This window comes from Lasiodiplodia theobromae (genome assembly GCF_012971845.1).
Source record: "Lasiodiplodia theobromae strain AM2As chromosome Unknown scaffold_1, whole genome shotgun sequence".
NCBI classification, from domain to species: Eukaryota; Fungi; Ascomycota; class Dothideomycetes; order Botryosphaeriales; family Botryosphaeriaceae; genus Lasiodiplodia; species Lasiodiplodia theobromae.
This window is the reverse complement of record NW_023336399.1, coordinates 399,758-422,663: the sequence shown is the minus strand read 5'-3', so window position 1 is coordinate 422,663 and position 22,906 is coordinate 399,758. Positions and strand designations below refer to the sequence as shown.

The following is a 22,906-nucleotide window of genomic DNA, read 5'->3' as shown; positions in this document are numbered from 1 at the left end:
GTGACCGCACCCGGCACGGCGATGCCGACCCACGGTCGGGCCGGAACGGTGGCGGTCAAGGATCAGCCTCACTGCGCCACTGCTTCGAAAATAGCAGGGTGCGACACGAGTCCCGTCCGCGCAATGAGCGGGCCTTGGCCTCAGGTAAACAACCCTCTTGCTGCGCCTACGCAGACCGATCGAGGCTGAGACCCAGGCCCGACGAGTACTTCTTCTCCTCCACCCTCGCTGCACCTCTCACTCGCTGCTTGCTCTCGGGCTTCTACAATCCACGACCCAACCACCACAACAACAACACTCCCAGCCGCTTCACCGCCTAGCTCAGGGAGACCGCGGCCTTCCACACCTCGTATCCAAGCCTAAATAGGCTCTCCCTGCCCGCTTCTCCGCAGTTCTCCTCCACACCAGAACAATGCGCGTCCAGCAGAGCAAAATCCAGAAGGCCAAGACGGCCTGCCATGCCACCCAGGGCCTCCTCATCTTCGTCGCTGGCTGCATCCTTATCGCAATCTTCACCAAAGATGGCACAACCGACGGTAGAGTGAGGTACTTCTTCGCTCTGGTAAGCACCCCTCAAATTGGCTCCGCCCCATGCAGCCTCCGCTAACTTTCGCGCGCAGTGCTTCCTCACCATGCCCGCCCTGTTATACCTCGTCGCCGTGCCCATGTGGAGTCGAACTGTGCGGTTCGCCCACGCCTACGCCTTTGCTACTGTCGACTTCATCTACACCGTAAGCGCCCCGTGTCACGTTCGCATAAAGTCTGGGCATTCGAGCTGACATGGGTTATTACAGGTTCTCTGGTTCGCAGCCTTCATCTGCATCGCAACCTGGAACTCAGACGGTATCGCCGCCGGCGCTAAAGAATTAGACACCGATAAGGGCAACTGCAGCACCTTCGCCTACGGCCCCGAGATCAAGTGCAACCTCGGCAAGGCTGAAATCGGCTTCGGCGTCGTCATCACGTTCGTACAACCCTTTCTCCCAGAGTCCTACGTCACACCGTGCTAACCGTTCTCCAGCGCCCTCTTCATCGCTACCTGCATCATCTCCTTCTACTACTGCACCGTCTACCGCCGCACCGGCGTCCTCGTCGGCGCCGAGGAAAACACTCCCCCAGGCGCCGACGGCACGTCGTACTTCGGCGGCGCCACGGCCTACCAGGCGGCAGCCAAGTCGGACGACGACAACGGCGTGTGGAGCAGCAACACGCACGACATCGAGACCGCGTCATCGCACTACGACCACCACGACCCCAGCGACTTCGGTGACGCGCCCCCCGTCCCGCCGCTGCCGACGGCTGGTAACGGCGGTGCGAACGCTGCTGCGGCCATCTACACGCCTCTGGTTGATGGCAGGGATGACGACGGCATGCACCACCCCGGTCAGCCGCTCGCCTGGGGCGCCGATGACCGCTTCGGCAACGACCACTTCGGCAACGACCACCCCGCTTACCGCCCCAGCCCCAGCCCGTCGAATGCCGAGAGCCAGGCGTTCCACATCGCGCCGTCGGCGCTCAGCCCTCCCAACTCGTATGATGACTACCGGACGAAGAACTACAACTTCAGTTCGTAGGGTCTCGAGCGTAGTGGAGAGCTGAGGCATGGGGATGCTGTAATGAACTATCTGTAATGACGTCTGCGGGAGTAATTGCTTTATTGTTTGCATAGAGAAGGAAAAAAGGGAGTACGGATGTAGGAGGGGGCGGCTTTTCATTTTCATCGTCATCGTCATCATGGGTTGATGTCGGTTCGCATCCGATGATGGTCAAAGCACAGCCTCTAAGCGAGCGCTTGTCATCATTCCCCTCCCATCGTCATCGTCATTGTCATCATCATCAAAGGGGCGACACGAGCGACAGAGATAGAGAGAGGGGATGGGGGATTTCCGACTTTTCTTCTGGCTGTTTGAGTCCCTAGCCGAGCGTGGCTACTGCTGCAACGGAGAGAGGAGGAGAGAGCGCGTGAGGAGAAGATGAGCGATATACCCAGGTCTGTCGAAAGTTTTTCTTATATTTTTTTTAGTGTCTGGGGTGGTTTCGGATCATTGGAGGTCTGCATAGCATCATCTCTGTATTGCTCAGAGGAAAGAAAGTAAAATATGAATACATTAGCATCACTTCAATCTGCCTTGTCTGTGTCTTGATCCTTGAGCATCGTCATGACGATTACGGCTCTCACTAAAATCCGTTTCCTCCACTATTTCAGGCTTTAAGCTTGGAGCTCATAGTCCGACCCAAGCCCATTGCCGTACTGATCTGCCTACGAATCTTCCACCCGGTTATGCGTGTTGCCTCCACAGCCCGGCTTGGCAAGCTCAACTCTGTCGATGGTATTCCGTAGCGGCATTTAAGACCGGCCAGCCAGTCATCGATCTTCATCTCGACTTTGCCGACAAGCACCTTTTTGAGCTTTATCAGATCCACTTCCGACCCTTTCCTCTTGGTAATTTGTAAGAAATCGTGGTTGGATCCACAAACATGCCCGAGCTTGTTGTCCAAGAGCAGCTGGTGACAGTCATTCTCAAAATGCATGTGCGGACAGTTTCTGCAAATGAATATGTCTTTCTGCAGATCGCTCGAACCAGACCATATCCACCCGCAGTCACCATCGCAGGTGATCGAAAGGTCGCGCGCGCGATCTGCATCTGGAACGTTGACAATCAGGGACCACGCAGCGCGTGCATTGCGATCATCCTCGAGCAGAATGAGAGCCTCTGCAAGCATGAAGTACCCATTCCAGTCGTTGTCGTCCGTGTCGTCTTCGAGAAGGTTGAAAGCTGTCGAAAGATGATTTTCGATAGCGGCAACCGCTTTCTGGCGCTGGCCCGTGACGTAGTACGCGCGGGCTAGAAGCAGCGACAGGTAGTTCACTTCAAGGAAGTGTTTTTCGTCGATTTGTGTTTTGGATTGCCTTAGCTTGTCGACGTAAGACGCCAAAGATTGAGTGTCTTTGCTGTTGAGAACGATCTCAAGATATGCTGATCCAAGTCGTTCGGCAACACGACTAAGGGATCGAATGACTGTTGAAGGGTTGTCGTTCGATGCCCTAGCTTCTTGGAGTAGGTCTAAGCTCTCCTCCCAGGCTTTCAAAGCGTCTTCCACTTTAGCACATTGGTAAAGTGCTTTTCCATAGTGGTATCGGAGAAGGACGGCATCCATGGGAGACTTGCATGCCTTGATGGCGTCTTCATACGTCTCCAAGACGAGTCTCTGGTGGCCTTGAGCGGCAAAGACGAATTTTCCGTGGAAGTCGTCGGACTGAGCCTTCGAGTGAAACAGGTTGGATAGGATGCTGTCTCCACCAGGTCTCCGCTTCATGGCCAGAATTTCGAAGCTCGCATCTAGTTGGTCTTGTTTCATGATCCACTCCCATGCTTTGTCAAGCGGAAACGTCTCTTCTGGAAACTCGTTCGAAAGATAGCTGCATGCCGTGAACGCTTCCTTTGAACTGTTAGTGCCATCGCATAACAGCCAGAATCGCTCCAGCTCTTTTTGCCATGTGTCAGGGTCGGACTTCCTGAAATTCGAACTCTGGATATTATGCCGTATTTTGAGAAGCTCGTCGAGAGCCTGCCTTGTACGATTCTTCTTCTCGAGGGCGTGAGAAAGACATAGCGGAGCTTTGATATCTAGAGGGTCTCGCATCTTGACGAGCTCGCACCGTCGTTCTGCCTCTTCGAACCCTTTTTTGTGGCCACTGCCCATGAAGGTTTCAGCGAGGCGAATGTCATGTGTTGTGTTGCGGCGTGACTGCGCCTCTGGAATTGCGAGCAGAGATAAAGCCCATTTCTCAGCTGTTGCGATCTGTTCTGGAGAAAGTGAGCCCGAACCCTTGCCATCCAGAAAGTCTCCCACCAAGCCGTACAGTTCTCGATCCAACGCAGAAGGCGTTTGTCGTCCTGAATGTTGTTTCGAAGTATATATCTAAGAAACGTCAGTCATTGCTTGATGAACGGAGTTTTTATGAACTAACCTCACGAAATATCTTCAGCAAGAAATTCAAAGCATCTATGGCCGGCCAGCGGCTTTCCTGGAGCCATTGAGATGCTACAACCTTTGATGGAGCGTCAAGAATTTCATACAACTCTATGGCAGGTTGTTCGTTCTGTATTGATTTTGCTCCACCCTCGGTCTGCTCCTGTTCAATCTCAACATCAGAGGTTCCAGGGGCGGGAACATCCTCTTGGACTCTCTGTTGTGCGATGGCCGAGTGGTCTTCGGGAACGTTTGCTTGTACGCGGAATCCAATTATCACACCGTCATTTGCCAGCCATTTCTGTGCCTTTCGCACCTTTCGCGGCCAGTCTGTCCATAGAAAGTCGCCAATATCGCCCTTCAACATCCATGTTTCGACGACCTGCTCATCCATGAAGACAGGATACAATGCTTCCCCCAGACCTTTTCTCCTTTCATCTGGAAGATTCCCGAGCTCGTCTTCGAAGTCAGACATGTGATCTGGTAACCATATGGAGGTATACTCGAATAGATATTTCGATTCAGCACGCTCCAAGTAATGCTTCTGCCCCATGGTTTGGAGAAAGAAGTCGATCGTGTCCAAGGCTCTTGGTACGGGATCAAAGTGGATGGTGGGTTTTGATACCGTGGGTTTCTCGACTAGGAACTTGATAAAGTCGGTGTTTATAACGTCGGTCGGTTTTCTGTTGCAAAGATACTCGACGACCCACTTGGGGATTGCCACACTGTCCTCATGGCTATTGTGCCGGTCCTCATGTTGACCCTTGTCTGAAGTAATGTTCAGTGTCGTAATTTGATTCTCACGAAAGAATCCCAAAAGCCTGGACGACACGATCCGTCCATTTTCAACTGACACAAGTCGTGCAAACTTGTCGTTAATCCCGGCATCGATCGAGGTTTTGAACTTTGTTCCAAGCCGGAGTGAAAGGTAGGCGTTGAGTTGCTGAACGGTAGGCCAGGTGCACCAGTAAACCATACAGAGGATCAGTTCGTTAAAGATCTCGATGTCGTCGCTTCCGAGCTCTTCATTCAACATCTCCAGTTTACGCTGCGTGATGATTTCCGGACCCTTTCGGACCTCTCCCTGAAGATTATATAGATCCGACAGTCCCCTGTCGCTCGAACGTCGAACCTCGTGCAGCCATGCCTCTAGATCGTGATAGTTTCCTGTAAAATCGGATACCAGGTCTCTCCGTATGCCCCAAAATATTCTGTGGCCTTCGCTCCCACTGTCCCAGCGCTCATGTGACTCATCAAGCCAACTCTTGATGAAGATCTTCGCGTCCGAGCGCTGGTCATCTTCGAAGAAGCTGGTGGCGGTCAGGTTGTGAACATTTGGGTTGTAGAAACTTTTATTCCCAGAGAGAAGGATTCGGAGCTGGGTCGATCGCCTGGAACGCGAATTCGCGTGCTCTATGATCGCCTTGATAATACTGTGGTCCGTTTGTTGGTTTTCGAGGTTACCGTATCCGTCAAGGACCAAGAATACGACCTTCCGTGGCTTCTGCGTCTCCTGCCTGGGGCATTTGAAAAACGCCATAATAAGCATGTTCCATATGTTCAAGCCGTTTGACTGTGCTGCAGGACTTTTCTCGAGCGTTTTTATGACAAAATCTTGAAATTTCCCATCGTTCTCGGCCAGTTGCCATACAAGACTTTTCAAAGCCTCATCGAGAGCGATACGCTCGGTCTCGTCTGACTTCGTTGTTTTCCTCTTTGAGTCGGAACCCATTTCGGTATGTTTTTCCGGGAAGAAATACCACGCGAGTGACATCCGGGTCTTTTGTTGTTGCCTATCCCGCCGCTCCTCTAGAGACCGAATGATTCGAGAGCAAAGATGACTCTTGCCATGGCCGCTTGGAGCGTCAATAAGAAGCACTGAATTCCCGGTGTGGTTGTCGATGTCGATCCAAGTTTTAACCTCCGGTAACTCGAAGAGCCAGTCGCCCATTCCGGGAAGTGATGTCGTCTTGAGTGATTCCTGCATGTCGGTCCAGGATTCCTCATTTCCGCTGACTTGCAAGTACCTCCTCAATTTCTCCGAGTTGGCTTTGCGGATCTTGCTATCGTTGGTGTAAATGTCTGAGACCCGAAGAGCGGCGACATTGTTGTTAAGCTCTCGTTGGCTCATTTCATTGATTTCCTCCAGTCTGGATGCAATTCCGCCGTCCCATCTGACTGCTGCTTTTAAAAGGTTTTTGATGACGCCAGTAGGAGATTTAGAGTCTTGAGCCACCTTGGTGTAGATGGTACACAAACGCAGTGTTTCGACGAGGATTTGCATAGTCGTCGCCCTTAACCGTGGATCAAGGTCGATACCCTGCTCGTAAATCCTGAAATAACCTTCCACTCGATCGAGACATTCTTCAACACGCTGCAGTTGCTCCAGCACGTTCTTTGGAATGAAGTTGGCCCGGTAGTGATGCACGGTATCGCCCAAAGCAGACAGGGCGGTGATTACCATGGATGCTGCTGGAAAAACCTGGCAAGCGAGTCAGGCGCAACTCTCATGCCTCATATGTAGAATCACACACTCACCGACGATGCCGCCTCCGCCGCGAACTTGGCAACTTGGAAAACACCTTCCGCTGATTTCTTCACCAGTTCCCCTCGGTCCGACTGAGAGAACTCATCACGCTTCGCTTCTAGATCTTGGGGGGTAAGACGAGCTGCGTTGTCGAGGCTTCTCTTCGTCAATCTCTCGTATTCGCCTCTGGCCTGCTGCCAGAGCTCGTCGAGTTGCTCATCTTCTGATTTGTCCGCAGCACCCGCCATGCTGGCTCTCAGGAAAACAAGAACGGGGAAGGAATTGGCTTGTTCGTTGAGGACAACGGCGTCAGTGGCATGCTAGCTACCGGAATATATCTCAACGAGACACAACCACGGACGAGCCGCCAAACTGACTTGCGAGCGATTGCGATCAGCGCTTCTCCCTTATCGTCTTTTCTTTTTCGAATTCGTCCCTCTGCCACGTATTGCCAATATGTACGAAGTTGGTAGCACCCTGGGTCTTGCATTTTGGGGGCCAGAACGGGCGCACCAATCTCTGACGCGTACGACGCCGATCCATGCGATACACAGCTCGCCACATCTCTACAAATCTACTTTTTGTCGCTTAATGAGGCTGAAATCCAATTTTTCCGCCCAGTGTGCGGCTTTACATCCGAGATCTTTGCCGATCTTTCGTGATGGGTGGAGCCTGTACGAGAGCGAGCTGAAAACCTCAGCCCTCTCAAGCAGATAAGGACGCTCGGAGCTAATGCGAAAGAGGTGTATGCAAACGAGCCGACCTTCTAAAGAGGGAACAGCTAACTTATCCCAAAAGCGAACGTGCTATACAAGGAGTGTATCTGTTATACCGCAGGAAAATAGCCAAGAAATGCACTTCCAGCTCAGCTAAATGCATCAGGTCCATTAAAAAGCAGTACATCCCGAAAGGCATAGCCACATTTCGAAATCGAAAGCCGTACTTTTGTAGTTTTGCTACCTCACCCAATGTAAGGCTTCGCCTTACCCACTACGCCACGCCGGTTAACGTAGGTCTCTTTGAGGGCAAAAGAGAAGTGGAATGAACTGAATTGTCGAGGTTTATTTTAGCGTGGTCAGATAATATTCTGTCTGTGACACTGGAACCATTACGAAAGAATCGGCTTGTTTCTTTTGGAGAACCGCTTCGGTTATACTGTTATTTTCCTCTATCCAGATGGGATCAGGACATCAGAACCCCGCTGGTATAAAGGCAGAACATCAAGCTCGAACAGGAAGACGTTGATAAAATGCAATCCTTTACCCCATCATTCTTATATGCTCGGCAAGCTTAAAATTTCCATGCCGACTTGCTATCTGAACTGCAGTGTGTCCCCTTCGATCTGTCGCATAAGCATCAACGCCTATATCAAGAAGGAAACATGCCATATCCGAGTCATTCTTTGCAGCAGCGGCCCGAAGGGCATACTGCAAGGCGATATCGTTCGGTGGAAAATAGTGTTGCGCGAAGGAAAGCTTCATGAAGTCCACCCCACCACTGATCGTCATCAATTGATTGATCAGAATCAAAGATTCGCACACAGCGACCGGTGAGTTCGTGTCTTTTTGGTTTAGTAGCGATTGGAATTTAACCAAAGCGTGCTCCTTCTCGTCCATCGCCGCAGCTACCAAATCATCTACTGTGACTGGAGTGTCACGATGTAGGGACAAGAACAGGTCGAGAGTTTGTGGGTCTGCAAGTTTGGCCATAACGTCGAGTGGAGCATGCTTCATGACGAGATCGGTGTCGTACTTGAGAAGGCCGCTCAGGATCCTTTTCCCACCAACATCAGCCTCTTTCGCATTTTTGAACCCTTGTTCAATGATCCAATCTTTCTCGAATCTGAATCCTGGTTCAATGGTCCAATCTTTCTCGAACTTGGTGCGATGTATTGGGCATTGGAATGGCCCCGGCTCTTCGTAGATTGCTGCCAAAGCCTCAAAGGCTTTCCTGAAGTTCTCCGCATTGGCCTCTAAGGAGAGTAAAGTGCATATGCAAGTTCCTCTATCCTCCTTTCGCCAAAGTAGACCAAACTGTTGGAAAACTTTTGGAGTTATCGTTAATTCAGAGATCTCAGAAAGGAGGAAGCGGCAAATCTCAGTGTCTCGGCTCACTACTGCCACATCTTCGAATCTCTGCTGTGTGAACTTGAGCTCCGGCCTATGGAAGTACAGATGCCGTACAAGGATAAAAAGGGCGGACGAGTTTTGACGTGCGGCATTAACCATACGACGCCGCATGGAGGAGCTTGTCTTCTGGGCGAAAGCTATTATCTCCTCCAACAGGTGCTCCAGATCCTTTGATTGTTCTCCAGGCAAGTCGCGGGGGATATGTTTGAGTAAGCGAGGTATGACCTCTATGGGAAATGTGAAACCGTTTGAAAGCAGAAGCTTGAGCACAGTAATGTTGCTGCGCAGTGCTGCCGCTTCTACACACTCATCTCTTTGACCCTGGCTTAGTCGTAGTGTACACGTCTGGAGAATTCTCTTCACGACAGAAGAGTTCTCTAGCGCTGCAAAAAGGCTCAAGGGGTGACTTAGAGTGATGCTGTTGGCCCAGTTCCCGTAAAGTTCGACTTTTCCCTCTGAAAAGTCCAGATAAGAGCCACGGCCAAAGTAAAAAGTGTTGGAAATGTTCTTAGCCCAGTCAAGATAGGGAAGGCCAACATCGTCATCGACGCCAATGAACCGTTGCAAGCTATTGTCTAAGTGACCGGGGTTGAGAAGGGTTGCAAACTCCAGTTTTTCAAGATGGAACAGAAGGTACTGGGCGGCGTAGTATAACCATACTTTCGAAAGGTCTTTTCTATCAACTCTGGGGATGTTCCAGGTGTTGAGGCATGCATAACAAGCCTCGAAATGGATTTCCGCGGGTGAGTATTCGGGACGACTTTCAAGGTACTCTCGTCCTGACAGATGGGCAAACCGGAATATTCTTGAAACGTTGTCGTATACCACAAAGTTACAGCAGATGTCGAGAATTTGGTCTTTGGATATTGGCTCCTTTGGTCCGTTGATCGCGATGGCGGCCCTGAGCAGCGATTCTCCTAGACGCCACTGAGCACACAAGAGCCATGAAATTACCCTTTTTGCCACAAGTTTGGCGGAATCCGATAGGGATTGGATCGAATCGTAGATAGTGTTATAAGAGTCTTCGAGTGTCTTTGGGAGTTTCCCGATCTCTCTTCTGATGTCTTCCGCGAGTTTGAATCGGCGAGTGTCGCAGATATTCTGGATTTGTAAACTGACCCAACGGAACCTATACTAAAGTTGGTCAAATTGGGCCTCAATTGTAGCTCCCTCAGGATACTCACATGCCATGGGCTCCGCGCGTAAGCTGCTCTTGTATGTGATTTTGCAAGTCCGCCGAGACTTTACCCCCAAGCAATCTACCTCCTTTGATAGCATCGTCCAATTCATGCCGAATGAATGTTTCGATGTCGTCTGAGTTGTCTGATGCGTCAATGTAGATGTTATGAGATTTCTTCAATCTTTGCTTGATATCTCCATCATCGCGGCTAGAAACAAATACTTTCACCAGGCTCGAGGACTCTTGAATGATTTTGTCCAACGCCTCTAGTAATTGATGACGTCGAGCTGGGTCACACTCATCAAGTGCGTCAATCACAATGATTGCTGGATCTTTCTCGAGAAGTTCGATGATCAAGTCAGTGCAATCCTGGAGGCAAAGCTTTGAAGGATCTAAACCATCATCTTCAGCTTCTTGCATCCGTTCAAGAAAGGCCTTTGCAACCGGAGCTCGAATTGGCTGGTTGGCTGTTCTCGAGCAGAGCTGTTTGAGTATACATCGCATAACCTCATCGGGATCAGACCGTTCTGGCTCGGCCGGGTCTCTGTTGCAGTAGAAAAAGGCGCACAGTTCCGTTTGTAGAGCTCCGTTGTTGCCACGGATTAATGTGTCGATCATAAGGGACCTGTTGTACTTAAGCATGCAGTTAAACAACAAAATAGGGAGATTTACACTAGATGCGTTTTACCCGAACCAGCTTGATATGTCAGCCACGAGGGTTGTCAATCGAATGAGTTGTATATACGTACGGATCCCATGGAGCCAGAGGATAGATGAACTGCTTGACTTTCTCCATTCGGTAAAGCGAGGTTTGTTGAGAAGCCAAGCACCGGATCCATCCAATCGCGTTTTCGTAATGAACTTGTGGTGATCTGCACAACGCACTTGCGACAGCCACCGTAGTAGCTCCTGTCGTTTATCCTCTGTTATTGTTAGTTGCGTCATAATTTCATGGTTATTTGCTACGTACTCTTCATTTCATCCTCTAGCTGCGAGAGTTGACTCGCAAATCGACGAATTGGGCTCTCAAGGTCCTGTCTAAGTTTCTCCATCTGGCAACATGTTTCTACAAGTAAAAATTAAGATAGCATTAGACATCTTAGCTGCTCAATATAGGCTGGGAAAGTTGTATCATCTTACCATTGCGTTGGTCAAAGATAACACGTAAAGCTGTTGATGTCAGCCTCTCGTGATAAATATTTCAAATGTATAACTTACAATCTTGTTCAATGAGTTGGAGGCTTCGCATAACCTGTACTTCTCCTTCCAAAATCGCATCTTGAAAGTCCTTCAGAGCGACCTCTGAGGGAATGAAGATGCTCTTGAGCATTCGGCCTTGTAGTGTAGGTTAATAAGTTTTTATCCATTGATTCATGGCTTGATTTCGTGAACTTACTTGAAGTTCCTTTGTTATAGTAATGACCAGCTTTGGTCAAAAACCGTAATACAGCGGCATATAGGCTCACTAAGTGGCTTCTGAGAAGGGCTGTGAGACGGCTGTCTAGAAAATTGGCAAGGCCCGAGTTCGTGTCAAAGTACAGGCCCTCCGTGATAGCACAACGAGCGATCACGTGAGCAACATGCTCTACTTCTTCGAGCATGGCGCAGAATGTCTCGTGGTCGTTGATAGATGCCTATTTTGCTCAGGTTTCGATTTCCCTCGTTGAAAAGCATAACGCACCTGGAGGATGAAGCGGATGCCAGCCCATGGTAAGGATGCATGGCCCGGATCGTACTGGACGGCAGCATCACCGATCTGTTTGAATTTGTCTATCCACACAATGACTTTCTCACAGAGATCTCGGAGGATAATTCGCTCGCCATTTGGCTTTTTGAACGTCCATCTTTGCTCCAGACATTTTCGCCTTTTTTCTTCGACGGCATTCAGAGCCTTGTCAAGAGCGCCCAGCTTGTCGGCTTTCAGCGGCTCTAGATGTTGTCGGTCTTCTTCGCTCAGGCTTTGGAATGCTTCGTCCCACAGACTTTCCGCTCGCGTTACAGCTCCCGCGATGCGGACTGGGATTATGCGGGTTGGGAGTGCCGTGGGCATCCCACTCCCGGTCGGGCCGTGATTCGTTTGTGTCATGACGGCTGATCTATTCATTTCCCACCCTGGAACATCAGCTTTCTGTATCGAGAGCGGTTTGCAGAACATACCAGGGATTGTTTGAAGCTATCGCACAGGCATCATAGACCGTAGTTAGGAGAATAAAATCTTGTCAGCGGTCGCGCTTCGTGGGGGCGGCGGGGCTGAGGTGTGCAAGGATGATTAGGCTGCGAAGTACCACCTACGCGAGGCGCCTTTTCATTGGAGGAAGGCTTAACACAGCCATCGCCACTTCTCTTTAGTCTAAAATGTAATGGACCAATGAATCTAATCGGAACGAGAAGACCGAATTCCTTGCATTGGCGAGATCTGCGACAAATCGACGTAAGTTCGGACTTGCCGCACCTCTAATGCTCACAATACTTTGTGTCTTACGCTGCACAGCCTCGAGCATGGATTTAGTGCCAATTGCTTCTGATGAATGTTAGAGCTGCATATACTGTTAACCGTTAATGCGATGCAGTCGTCTGCGACAGAGCCGTATTAGGCACCAAGTGCCGACAGAGCTGAAAGAAGCCCATACTGACAAGTAATGTTGTGAAACTTAGCCCGACTGCGATCTGGTGAAGTAATTGGCCCAAAAATTTATTTTAGAGTCTTCCTTCAGGACGATTTCCGTCTTCATTCTCAGCTCCCATGCCTAAATAATCTCCAGGGACCTGCAGGTTGTCTTGTGTCGCAGCGTGTGTGCAGTGCAACCCCCGATTCAACTTGCTCTTTCAACATGCCGTCTTCTCAGGCCTTTCAACCGCAGGACTCAGTTGATCAACAGATGTCCGGCTCGGGTGATAAGTTTCTCCAACCTATTGAATCGTCCGAATCTTTCCAATCCCTCGATATGAGTCCCAAGAGGCAGTCTCCACCGGCAACAAGATCGCTCTGGGAATCTTCTGGAACCATAACATCGTTGGATACTTCCTCGTCAAATTCAACTACACGATCAGCTGACAGCAAAAAGCCGCTCGTATACACAAATATTACGAGCGAGAGCAAGACTCCCCTTTGCGACAGACCGCAACAATCTTGGCAATGCTACCTTGTGGCTCCAGTCTTCATGGTCATACTACTGCTCATCGGCATCAGCGTGTCACTCGGTCATCACTTTTATTACGAATGGCTAGATGGGCAAGAAGTCCAAAGCAGGGATAAGCAACAATGGGCACTTCGGTAATCAAGTTTTTCACTTGCTCAAGGACTCTGGCTAACGAGCTTCAGAATTGGTAATGCGTTCGCCTTTTTCGCCAAGTGCTGCTTCTGCAGTGCTGCAAACATTGCTTTTCTCCAGTGGCTATGGAAAACTCTGCGGGAGAAATACATCTCTGTTCAAGGAATCGACGCTGCTTTCTCCGCGACCCAAACGCTGGTCTCCTTTGCCAGCTGGGAGATGCTCTCGAAAGTGAAAGTCGGAAGTGTACTAGCACTTCTTGCGTGGTAGGTTGATTTCTATCCAACAGCACAAGAGCAGTACTGATATCAATACGCAAAGGTGCATTCCGCTTATAACCCTGGTGACCCCTGCTTCGCTCTCGGTAAAAGCGGCTTTTGCACAAACCCTGGTCATTGCAGATGTCCCAGTCCCCCTGGCACCGCAGGACATCATCCCCCTGAAAGAGCTTCTCTCGATATGGGTAAACACGCAAGGCGTTATCGTGCACTCCGATATCACTATCGGAAACCATCGTGTTGCAGAAGAGTTCAAGAAGTTGGCATTGTCAAGTGCTATTTTCGGAGAGGTCTTTTCAATCCCCCGACCTTTTACGGATGCAGATTCAAGTTACATGATCGACTTTGTGGCCCCTGGCCTGAAATGCGACAACTCCTCCTCTCAAGTGTCACGAAACACGACCATTGCTGCGCTTCGTTCTCAAGGATACTCCACTGAGATTGACACCCACAACTCTAAATTTCTCAACATTTCAGCAATCAACTTTCAGCAGCTCGAATACTCCCACGCAGACACACGTACGCAGATCGGGTACTTTGCCCGGATCCCGACTGCCAATGACACGGCCGCTGACTTTGGGCTTGCAAATGGAACCAAGAACGAGTTCCATGTGGTCATAGCAGACCGCGCACCAGAGACAAACACAATTGTTCCAACCTTCCTTACTTGCCAGCTCTGGAATATTTCGAGAACAGTCAACATCACAACGACGAGTGGCATCCAGGACGTCCATGTAACCGACGCAAAGCTACTCAACAAATTCAATCAGTCCTTCAAGCCTCTATACCCCGAGGATGTAGCACACAGCCCCTTTGCCACCGAAGAAGTCTTCTATACAGCATTCTTCTTAAGCGTGGCGAAAAATCTACTGGGATTCATCGGCACCACCAAGATCCAAAACACCATCGTCTCAGATCCCTCAGCGAGCATCCAAGAAACAGTACTGACGAAGTCCTCCGAGTATGTGGCGATGGCTCGGAACATCAGCATGTACTACTCCACCAGCTCCGGCCTGGAAGTGGAAAAGCCTCTAGGCCTCATGATCGAGGAGCTGGCGCAGAACGTGTCGTTAAACCTGATGACCAGGGACTTCTTCAGGTATATATCGGCCGCCAGTCTCGTCATTTGCGACCTAGACTAACGACAAATAGCAAACGCGCACCCTGGAACGTCACGCGGGTCGATCGGATAACGGTTTACACGTACGATCCACGAAACCTTCTGCTCGCCTACGGCATCGCCGCGGGCAGCACGTTCCTGATCATCTGCGCCGGCTTCTTTGCGTTCCGGTGCAACGGCGCGAGCTATAGCGCCGCCGTGTCTACTTTCATCTGTGCTACGCAGAATCCAGATGTAAGCTTTTTGAAGCCCTGATACTGAAGCAACTCTGTCACTGACTTGGCTTTTCTCTCGCAGATTAAAGACGTGGTCGGCGATCAGACTTCAGGGGCTCAGCCTCTCCCTTCCAATATCGCAAATATGAAATTGCGATTCGGGGTTGTTAAACGAAGAGAGTCAGCGGACGTCATAGCCGGCGAGAGGTGTTCGGTAGATACAATTGGATTTGGGGTCGAGGGGACTGTTGGTGCTCTGAAGAAGAGAGCATCACCTCAGTGCTGATACTATAGCCGAAAGCTACTTAGCGTGAATCAATTTTTTGCTCATATCATGGGTAGATGAAGTTACCGCCCGAATGAAGATGTCGAATTAACAATTATACATTGACATCCGGACGATAGCTTCATCTGCCCACATAACACGGATATTTCCGAGGGTTTCCGCTTCAGTATCTGGGCACATTTGTACCGTTGAATTCCCCCACCATTCGATTATCCACTTCATCTGCCTCCTTAAAGTAGTCTAGAGGTGCATATCCAGCCTAGATCCCCCGCAGCCCACCGTGCTCTGACTCCATCATCCCCATGACCAGCGGCGACGCTCCAGAAGCCGACGCACGGTCCCCTCCCGCCAGGCACCACCTCTAAAAATGGCCTGTGGCGTCAGGCTACAACGGCGCTATTGACGGGGTGGCATCATCCTACACTCGCGTAAAGCGATAGCGAGGGGCGACGCGAGAGAAAATAAATAGTCGTTGTTATTCCTACCGTTCCTTTTCTTCAATCGCTTTTGAGTGGCGACTACACTGCTCGTCGCTACAAGACCACACCAAAAGTCTACATCCGCCCAAATTGAGCCCCAGCGCTCTCATCCACGCATCGCCCGTGGAGCTCATACCTAACCGCCACCGACAACACACGCACGCGCGCGCGCGCGCGCTCACGTGGTCCCGCAACCCCAGCCATCCATCAATCCCATCCCGCATCACCCATCCCACCTACCTACCCAAAATGGAACCCCCAAACCCCCCACGACCCCTCCCCCCCTACACCCCCTTCCGCACCCTCGCCGCGTCGACAGCGCATCACGCCCACCCAACCGTCTACGACTCAGCCATCGGCTACGGCGCGCCGCGCGTGTACTGGGGCGCGTCGCACGACAAACTCACTGCCGACCCCTTCTACCGGGCGAGCAACTACGTGCGGGATGCGGTGTGGGACTACCGGAACCTGTACGCGGGGTTCGTTGCGTACGCGTGTGGGGAGGGTAGAGGGTGGGGGTTTGAGGAGGATGAGGAAGGAGAAGGAAAAGAGAAGAGGGAGAGAGTGTGGTTGAGGCGACCGGAGGTGGAGCGGTGGGAGGCGAGCGAGGAGTTTGACAGGTTCTGGCAGACGGTGAATTGGATGATGGCGCCTAGGTCGGAGGAGGGTTTGGTGGGGGTGGGGGAAGGAGAAGCGAGGCTCGTGGTGGATGACGAGATGATGGAGAAGAGGGGGCAGGTCTGGCTGCATAGGGCGGTGAAGGGGCTGAAGGATAAGGTGGGTTTCTTTCTCTCTCTTCGTTCGTTCGTCACTTGATTGCATCTCCTGGCTGACCCGTGCCCCGAGCAGATCCAAGTCGGCATGCCACCCATGTCCATCCAACGCTGGGAGCGCCGCAAACTCTCCTCGCTGGAGCACGAATACGAAGCCACCGAGCTCCTCCGCAAAACGCTCGCCGTCTTCACCTACCTCAACGACCCCTCCGTCCAGCAATCCCTGCGCCTCGCCCACAACCGCATGACCAAGCACCTCGCGCCCTTCGACCAGATCATCAACGACCACCGCCGCCGCCACGAGCAGCCCGAGGTGCCCCTGATGGAGCTCTGGGACGCGTACACCAAGGCCCTCTTCGCCGACGTGGCGACCCGCGCGCACGGCTGGATCGTCGGCCGCATCGGCGCCATGCGCGGGACTCAAGCCGCCGCCTTCGACCGCATGAAGGCGCAGGACCGGCTGCCGGACGCGCAGAACACGAAGATTCTGGCGCGGCTGTCGATGCTCGTCGACCTCGAGCGCGACGTCGACTACAACTTCCGCATCTCGCGGTACGGCTTCACCAGGGCGGCGGCGGCGGCGTCCAGCAGCGCGGCGTCGTCGTCGTCTCCCCCTTCGCCAGAGAAATTTGCGGAGGAGAGGGAGAAAATGCGCGCGGCGGCGGAGACGGCGGTGGGCATATTTGCGGGCGGCATCACGCAGATGAGGCATGCCATGGGCGTCGGGCCGTTCCCGTTTCAGTTCGAATACTTCATGGTGCTGAATGACCAGGCCGACGCCAACAAGGCGGTGCGAGGGAAAGATCCGAAGAAGAGGAGCAAGCTGTTCGGCCCTCCGCCGCAGAAACAGAAGCCGGAGCCATGGGTGCAAGAGTTGATAGAGCGACTTGAAGATCCTGAAGACAAAACTAACAGCTTCGGCTTCGTTGTGTACCGGGAGAAAGAGTACGAAGGCGTGGCGTGGGAAAGGCTGGAAGAAGTCATCACCGAGGACCTGATGAACTGGGGCGACAAGATGCCAGGCGCCGACAAGATCAAGCCCAAAGCCAAACTGCACTGGATCGAGATGGCACACACAGGCATAGAGAACTACCGCAGGTAAGCACTCTCTCACCCACATCTTACCTCAGCCTCTCCCTCCGACCTCGCTCTCCCCGCTAACACACCCCAGCCACTTCAACACCCTCCGCACCAACAACCTCCTCGCCCCCGGCACCTGCCCCTCCACCTTCCTCGTCATCGACCCGCGCGCCGCCAACGCCTGGTTCCCCCAGCACTCGGGCGCATCCACCGCGCACGCCTTCGCCGAGCGCCACCCCTTCCGCGGGCACACCGGCACGTCGACCATGTCCAGCACGACCAGCACCGCGCTCGACGCCATGCTGACCGACTTCGAGCCGTGGGTGCTGGCCGTCGACGCCAACTTCCCCGTCTCCGTCGGGGCGCCGTACGTGGACGCCGCGCTCAACGCGTCGCTGTATCGCGGGTGGGCGCGCGTGCAGTCGAGTTTGGTGTTTGAGGAGTTGTACGGGCTGGCGGCGGCGGCGACGGGTGGTGGATTGGAGAGGCCGGGTACAAGGCTGGGTGCGGCGGGCGTGCTGAGGTTGGGCCAGATGTGGCGCGTGGCGGCGTCGCATCCGTGCGCGGTGTACACGGGCGCCACGGTGACGGAGGTCGAGATCAGGCGGTTTGCGGAGTGGAGCGGGCTAAGGAGCAGGGCGGTGCGGTGGGTGCTGGATCGGCCGGATGTGCTGTTCTATGGGAGGAGATAGCTGTCGCGGTTATCTCCGTGGTGGCATTGCCGTTGTCTGACAGCATTGACTGCGCTTTCGGCGGTTCAAAGACCGGCCGGAATGGGTGGTCGAGGGCGATTGGAGAGGTAGACGGGTGGTGATGTTGTTTAGGTCAGGATGGTCTGGGTGGGAGCTCCGACATCGTCATCAGCGGGGCGACGATTGGCAGGAAATGCGACGGGAATAAGCGCGAGTCATGGCCGACATCGGTGCCCGCGGGGCAACTGGCGTCACCATCGACTCTCGAAAGCTCCACACATTGAAGGGCCGCACGCTCCAGGACCGCCTGCGAAACGGAAAATGTGAAAACCTACCTGATGTATATATAATCTTATCAGAGCCACCGGCTCCGTCCGGCCCAGCTCCAGCTTCAATTGCTCGCACAAAGAATACCCTACCTTCACCATGTCGTTCAACACCGCCGCCAACAAGCTCCGCCAGGCCATTGAGCACGGCACCGACATCATCGTCGCGCCCGGCGTCCATGACGGCTTCTCCGCCCGCATCGCGCAGTCCGTCGGCTTCGATTGCCTGTACATGGTGCGCCTCACCATCGCCTTATCTACTTCCCTTTCTCTCCCTCCCCATCCACAACACTAACACTCCCCCCACAGACCGGCGCCGGCACCACCGCCTCCCGCCTCGGCCACGCCGACCTCGGCATCGCGACGCAATCCGACATGGTCGCGCACAGCTCGATGATCGCCCAGCTCGACTCTTCCATCCCGCTCATCGCCGACGCCGACACCGGCTACGGCGGGCCGATCATGGCGGCGCGGACGGTCGAGCTGTACGCGCGCGGCGGCGTGGCCGGCCTGCACATCGAGGACCAAGTCCAAACGAAGCGCTGCGGGCACCTGGCGGGCAAGGAAGTCGTCGACGTCTCCGTGTACGCAGCGCGGATCCGGGCCGCGAAAACGGCGAGGGAGAAGGTGGGCAGTGATATTGTGATTATCGCGCGGACGGACGCGCTGCAGGGGCAGGGCTACGACGCGGCGGTGGAGCGGTTGAAGGCGGCGAGGGAGGCGGGCGCGGACGTCGGGTTCCTCGAGGGCGTGACGGATAGGGAGATGGCGCGGCGCGTGGTGCGGGACCTGGCGCCTTGGCCGATGCTGCTGAATATGGTCGAGCACGGGGCGACGCCGACGATTTCGGTGGATGAGGCGAGGGAGATGGGGTACCGCGTTGTCATCTTCCCGTTCGCGAGCATCGCGCCGGCGTATGTGGCGATGAAGGAGGGGTTTGAGAGGTTGAAGGAGACGGGGGTGGTGGGTGCGCCGGAGTTCTTTACGCCGAAGTTCTGCTTTCAGGTTTGTGGGTTGGATGAGAGTATGGCGCTGGATGAGGCGGCGGGTGGGAAGGCGTTTGGTGCCAAGGGCGCGTAAGAGTCGGCATTGCTGATTCAGAGGTGTGATATGTGGAGGACGGCAAATTGCACGACTATTGGAGGGCCTTGTGAGGCTCGGCGGGAATACCACGAGCGACGGCCGCTGATATGCTTTATCGACTTCAAAACAAACAGATTCTTTCGCGATATGTCTGTTCTTTTCTTTTGAGAATTGCAGACGTCACCTAAGCCATGGCCTTTCGATGCCGAGGTGAAGCCCTGACGAACTGAAGTGGAAATCGGTCCTGTTCGTCCCCTTTCCAAATCAAGTTAGCCCATCCATCGTTTCAGATCTCTATTGCTGATTTGCTTTTTTGGTCGGCTTACTCGTGTTTCCAGCGACTCGAGTCGGGTGTGCCCCACGGTCCATGATTCAAGGGAATAACAAGAAGCAGATCACATCACAACAAACATTGGCTAAAAATTCTCGAAACCCGCGGCTCTGCCACAAGCTTCTTGCTGGAGATTGCACTTGGTGTTGTCTGTCGTTGGCGAGAGACGATAGCTCCGTCACGGTCCTCGGCCTGGCTCGCGCGTCGCCCTCCGGACGAAAGTGATGAAGTATACGAGGGTACCCTCGTGGAAGTTGCCAGCCACGTGCTATAGCGTCACGGATCTTGTCTCCTGACTCCGTGGAACCCGATAAGGGTCCTGCCATGAGGCTCGAGTGACGCAGATCCGAGGTCCCTGCGATTCACTAAGAGGACGATTTGGAATTCACAGCGCACTTGTGGTTTTTCTTTTCTTTTTTCTCGTTTTCTTCTTTGGACATTTCTGGATCGTCTCGGCCGATGCCACTGTTGATTATTTCCGTTGCGGGGGCGGAGTCCTTCCATTGCTGCGCCGCGTGTGTGGTGTGGAGTCGCTCATTTGGCAACCACTATACACACGGAACTTGGCGGCTGGCACTCCCACCGGAATGGAACGCAGTTGAACCACCAAGCTGGATGCAAAGATAAGACCAAATGATCGACCGTCCTGTTCCTCTAATTCTCCAGTAAAACAGCTTACCCCAAAAATATCTTTCGGATCACGGCTCCTTCTAACCTTCACGCCGCGGAAGCGTCGCTGAGTGCTCGGTGCTTCTCCGGTGTGGTGATGGTGCGCAACAACGGTGTGGCTTGTAGGGAAAGACAAAAGACAAGCGGCTGCGGCGCGTTTCAAATCAACAAGGGCCTCGTCACCCTTTGATGTGGCTTCGCCCTACGTACCGTGGCGTGAGCCTAAACTTGCTTAGCAGCCGTTGAAACCACTTAGCGCCTGTCAGCTACGAACACACCTTCTTCGGGCAGCTAGCTGGCAAGGCTGAATACGAAGAGCGGAACGGATTAGGACCCCTATTCATGAATAGTGAGTTAGCTTGGCTGGCTATTGTGGAATTGATTCCGTCTCAAGGTAACATCAGGCATCCCGCTTCTGAGCGGATCGTGCCCGTTTAGCCGGAACTAAACACCCGGCGCGAACCCATCACATCTGCCCCCTGTCACACATCAGACGGCGCCTGAGCTTCTGCCAGCCGGTGGAGACTCCTCCGCGCCTCCACAATCCTTGTATATCATCTGAACATCATCCGCCCGCGGCCTCGTATATGTAATTCCTCCTTTTTATTGTGACCCGACCTTTTCCCTAAGCCTAGCATCCGGCTTTTTTTCAGTCGCTGGTCGAGTCGTGTAAGGCCTATGGCGAGCCGTTTGTTTTCTATTTTCCTCGAGCTTCCTCGTGTTTGAATTTCTGCGCAGGTTTACGCGTGGGTGCTGGTCTCTCGTCGTTTTATTTTTTGCTTTCCCTTTCCTTAATTTGCAGGTCAACACACGATTCGAGATGTTCTCGCGGGTTTTCTCAGCTCTTTCTCTTTTTCTGTTACTGCTTTTGTCATTCGGCGTTGAGCGCGTCGCCTCTTCTCCAATCGTCACAACACGGCCAAGTCCTCAGAGGTCAGTCCTTCCTCTCACTGCTTGCATGAACTCGTACTCACCCCACACTGCAGACACGATGGCCAAGCACCACTGCAGCCAACACGAACCGGCAGCCACCTCCACATCATGACTCCCACCCCAGCCGCCTCGCAAACCATAACCGCCGCCCACCTCAAGCGCGACGACGCCACCACCGCCGTCGACGAGTAAGTCTCGCATCCACATCCCTCCCCCAGTCGACCCAACTAACCCACCTTCTCCACCAACAAGATCCGCCGCCGCAGCCCTCCTCTCCTCCTCCATCCAATCCGTCCTGGCCACCGGCCTCCCCCTCTCCATCCTCTCCCTCGCCGCCACCAACCCAGCCGCGGCATCCAGCTGGATCGCCTCCGAGGTCCTCGTCCTCCAGCAAACCGCAACGACCACCACCGTCCCCACCCCCTCCTGGTACCGCGCCCTCCCCACCGACGTCAAGGCCTACCTACTCGCCGCAGCCGAATCCATGGTCGCGGCGGCTGAGGTGGCTGCCACCGCTACCGGCACCGCTGCTGCTGGCTCCTCGACCTCCTCGTCAGAAAGCGAGACGAGTACGTCAACAGCAACAGATCAAAAATCCTACGCCATCGCCGCCGCGTACACCATGTCCGGCCCTGCCATCGCGGGCGTCCTGCTCGGATCGGTAGGGTTTGTGGGGGCCTGCGGCGCGCTGTTCGCGTGGCGCGCGCGGCTGGGCTGGTTCAATCAATTAGCAAGACGGCCGAGCGGCGAGGTCGAGGGGTACGAGCGCGCGGCCAGCCGGGCGGCGCTGAGAAGGGAGTTTAAGGGGAGTAGGTTGGATGTGGATGTTATTGTGGAGGAGCAGCAGGGGCAGGGGGGTGGGGGGATGGAGATGGGGGATATGGGGGGGAAAGGGAAGGATGGAAGGGGCGTGGGTGGAGCGGAGGGGGAGGGGGAGGGGGATGGGAGGGTGCCGGCGGATAGGGAGAGCGTTGTTACGGCGTTGCCGAGGTATCGGCCGTCTATTTTGGGTAATGCGGCGGGGTGGAAGGCCGGGTGGCCGAGTGCGTGGATGTCGGGGAGGTAGGTGGGACGGGACGGCTTTCTGGCGTTTGGTTGTGCGAACCATTTTTTCGGCGTTTCAAGCGTTGCTGCAAGTGCAAGAAAACGGAGATGGATGCGTTACCTAGGCTTCTTTTGGGGGCATTCTGTGTACAACGAGTTATCTTAATCAAGTCTCAAGGTATCAAACGAGGTTTAGCGGACGTGCCGCACATCCAGTTGGCAAGTGGCGGTAGGGTAATGCTGAAAAAAAAATATCAAGGGACGTAGTACACAATATATGCATCTTTGCAGCTCAGGAATTGTTTGGCGCCGTGCCCGGCATGGTTCTCGCAGCTGCTTTACTGTGCGACAGCACAAGACTGAGCTTAAAAAGGCGGTTCGCCCCACAGCCCCCCCAGCAACTTCAGCTGACCACCAAATCGCCTTACTAATTCTTGGAGATGGGTAACAAGTCGCGATATCAGGAGGCTTTTGTCCTACTGATGCTGGTTTCGATATGTTGGGCACAACAAAG

The 22,906-nt window shown here is 53.5% G+C and overlaps 6 protein-coding genes across 6 annotated transcripts; 5 read left to right on the top strand and 1 right to left on the bottom strand.

Moving 5' to 3' along the window:
- Positions 1–412: 412 nt before the first annotated feature.
- On the top strand, positions 413–1,574 carry LTHEOB_124 (Chaperone binding protein; the record flags this gene model as incomplete). The annotated part of the gene is made up of 4 exons (XM_035509262.1): positions 413–562; positions 621–731; positions 795–964; positions 1,022–1,574. 4 exons carry the CDS (start codon positions 413–415, stop codon positions 1,572–1,574), a joined length of 984 nt encoding a protein of 327 aa, XP_035372126.1.
- Positions 1,575–2,202: 628 nt separating this feature from the next.
- LTHEOB_123 (Neutral amino acid permease) lies at positions 2,203–6,750 on the bottom strand (the record flags this gene model as incomplete). Its single annotated transcript, XM_035509151.1, has 3 exons — positions 2,203–3,924; positions 3,974–6,457; positions 6,514–6,750. The coding sequence occupies 3 exons, from the start codon at positions 6,748–6,750 to the stop codon at positions 2,203–2,205; spliced, it is 4,443 nt and encodes a 1,480-aa protein (XP_035372125.1).
- Positions 6,751–12,642: 5,892 nt separating this feature from the next.
- LTHEOB_122 (Formylmethionine deformylase-like protein) lies at positions 12,643–14,736 on the top strand (the record flags this gene model as incomplete). The annotated part of the gene is made up of 4 exons (XM_035509040.1): positions 12,643–13,085; positions 13,134–13,349; positions 13,405–14,460; positions 14,514–14,736. 4 exons carry the CDS (start codon positions 12,643–12,645, stop codon positions 14,734–14,736), a joined length of 1,938 nt encoding a protein of 645 aa, XP_035372124.1.
- A 974-nt stretch (positions 14,737–15,710) lies between these two features.
- On the top strand, positions 15,711–18,006 carry LTHEOB_121 (uncharacterized protein; the record flags this gene model as incomplete). Its single annotated transcript, XM_035508929.1, has 3 exons — positions 15,711–16,238; positions 16,311–17,332; positions 17,406–18,006. 3 exons carry the CDS (start codon positions 15,711–15,713, stop codon positions 18,004–18,006), a joined length of 2,151 nt encoding a protein of 716 aa, XP_035372123.1.
- A 426-nt stretch (positions 18,007–18,432) lies between these two features.
- On the top strand, positions 18,433–19,412 carry LTHEOB_120 (2,3-dimethylmalate lyase; the record flags this gene model as incomplete). Its single annotated transcript, XM_035508818.1, has 2 exons — positions 18,433–18,567; positions 18,642–19,412. 2 exons carry the CDS (start codon positions 18,433–18,435, stop codon positions 19,410–19,412), a joined length of 906 nt encoding a protein of 301 aa, XP_035372122.1.
- Positions 19,413–21,456: 2,044 nt separating this feature from the next.
- On the top strand, positions 21,457–22,414 carry LTHEOB_119 (uncharacterized protein; the record flags this gene model as incomplete). Its single annotated transcript, XM_035508706.1, has 2 exons — positions 21,457–21,536; positions 21,601–22,414. The coding sequence occupies 2 exons, from the start codon at positions 21,457–21,459 to the stop codon at positions 22,412–22,414; spliced, it is 894 nt and encodes a 297-aa protein (XP_035372121.1).
- Between the last annotated feature and the right edge of the window lie 492 nt (positions 22,415–22,906).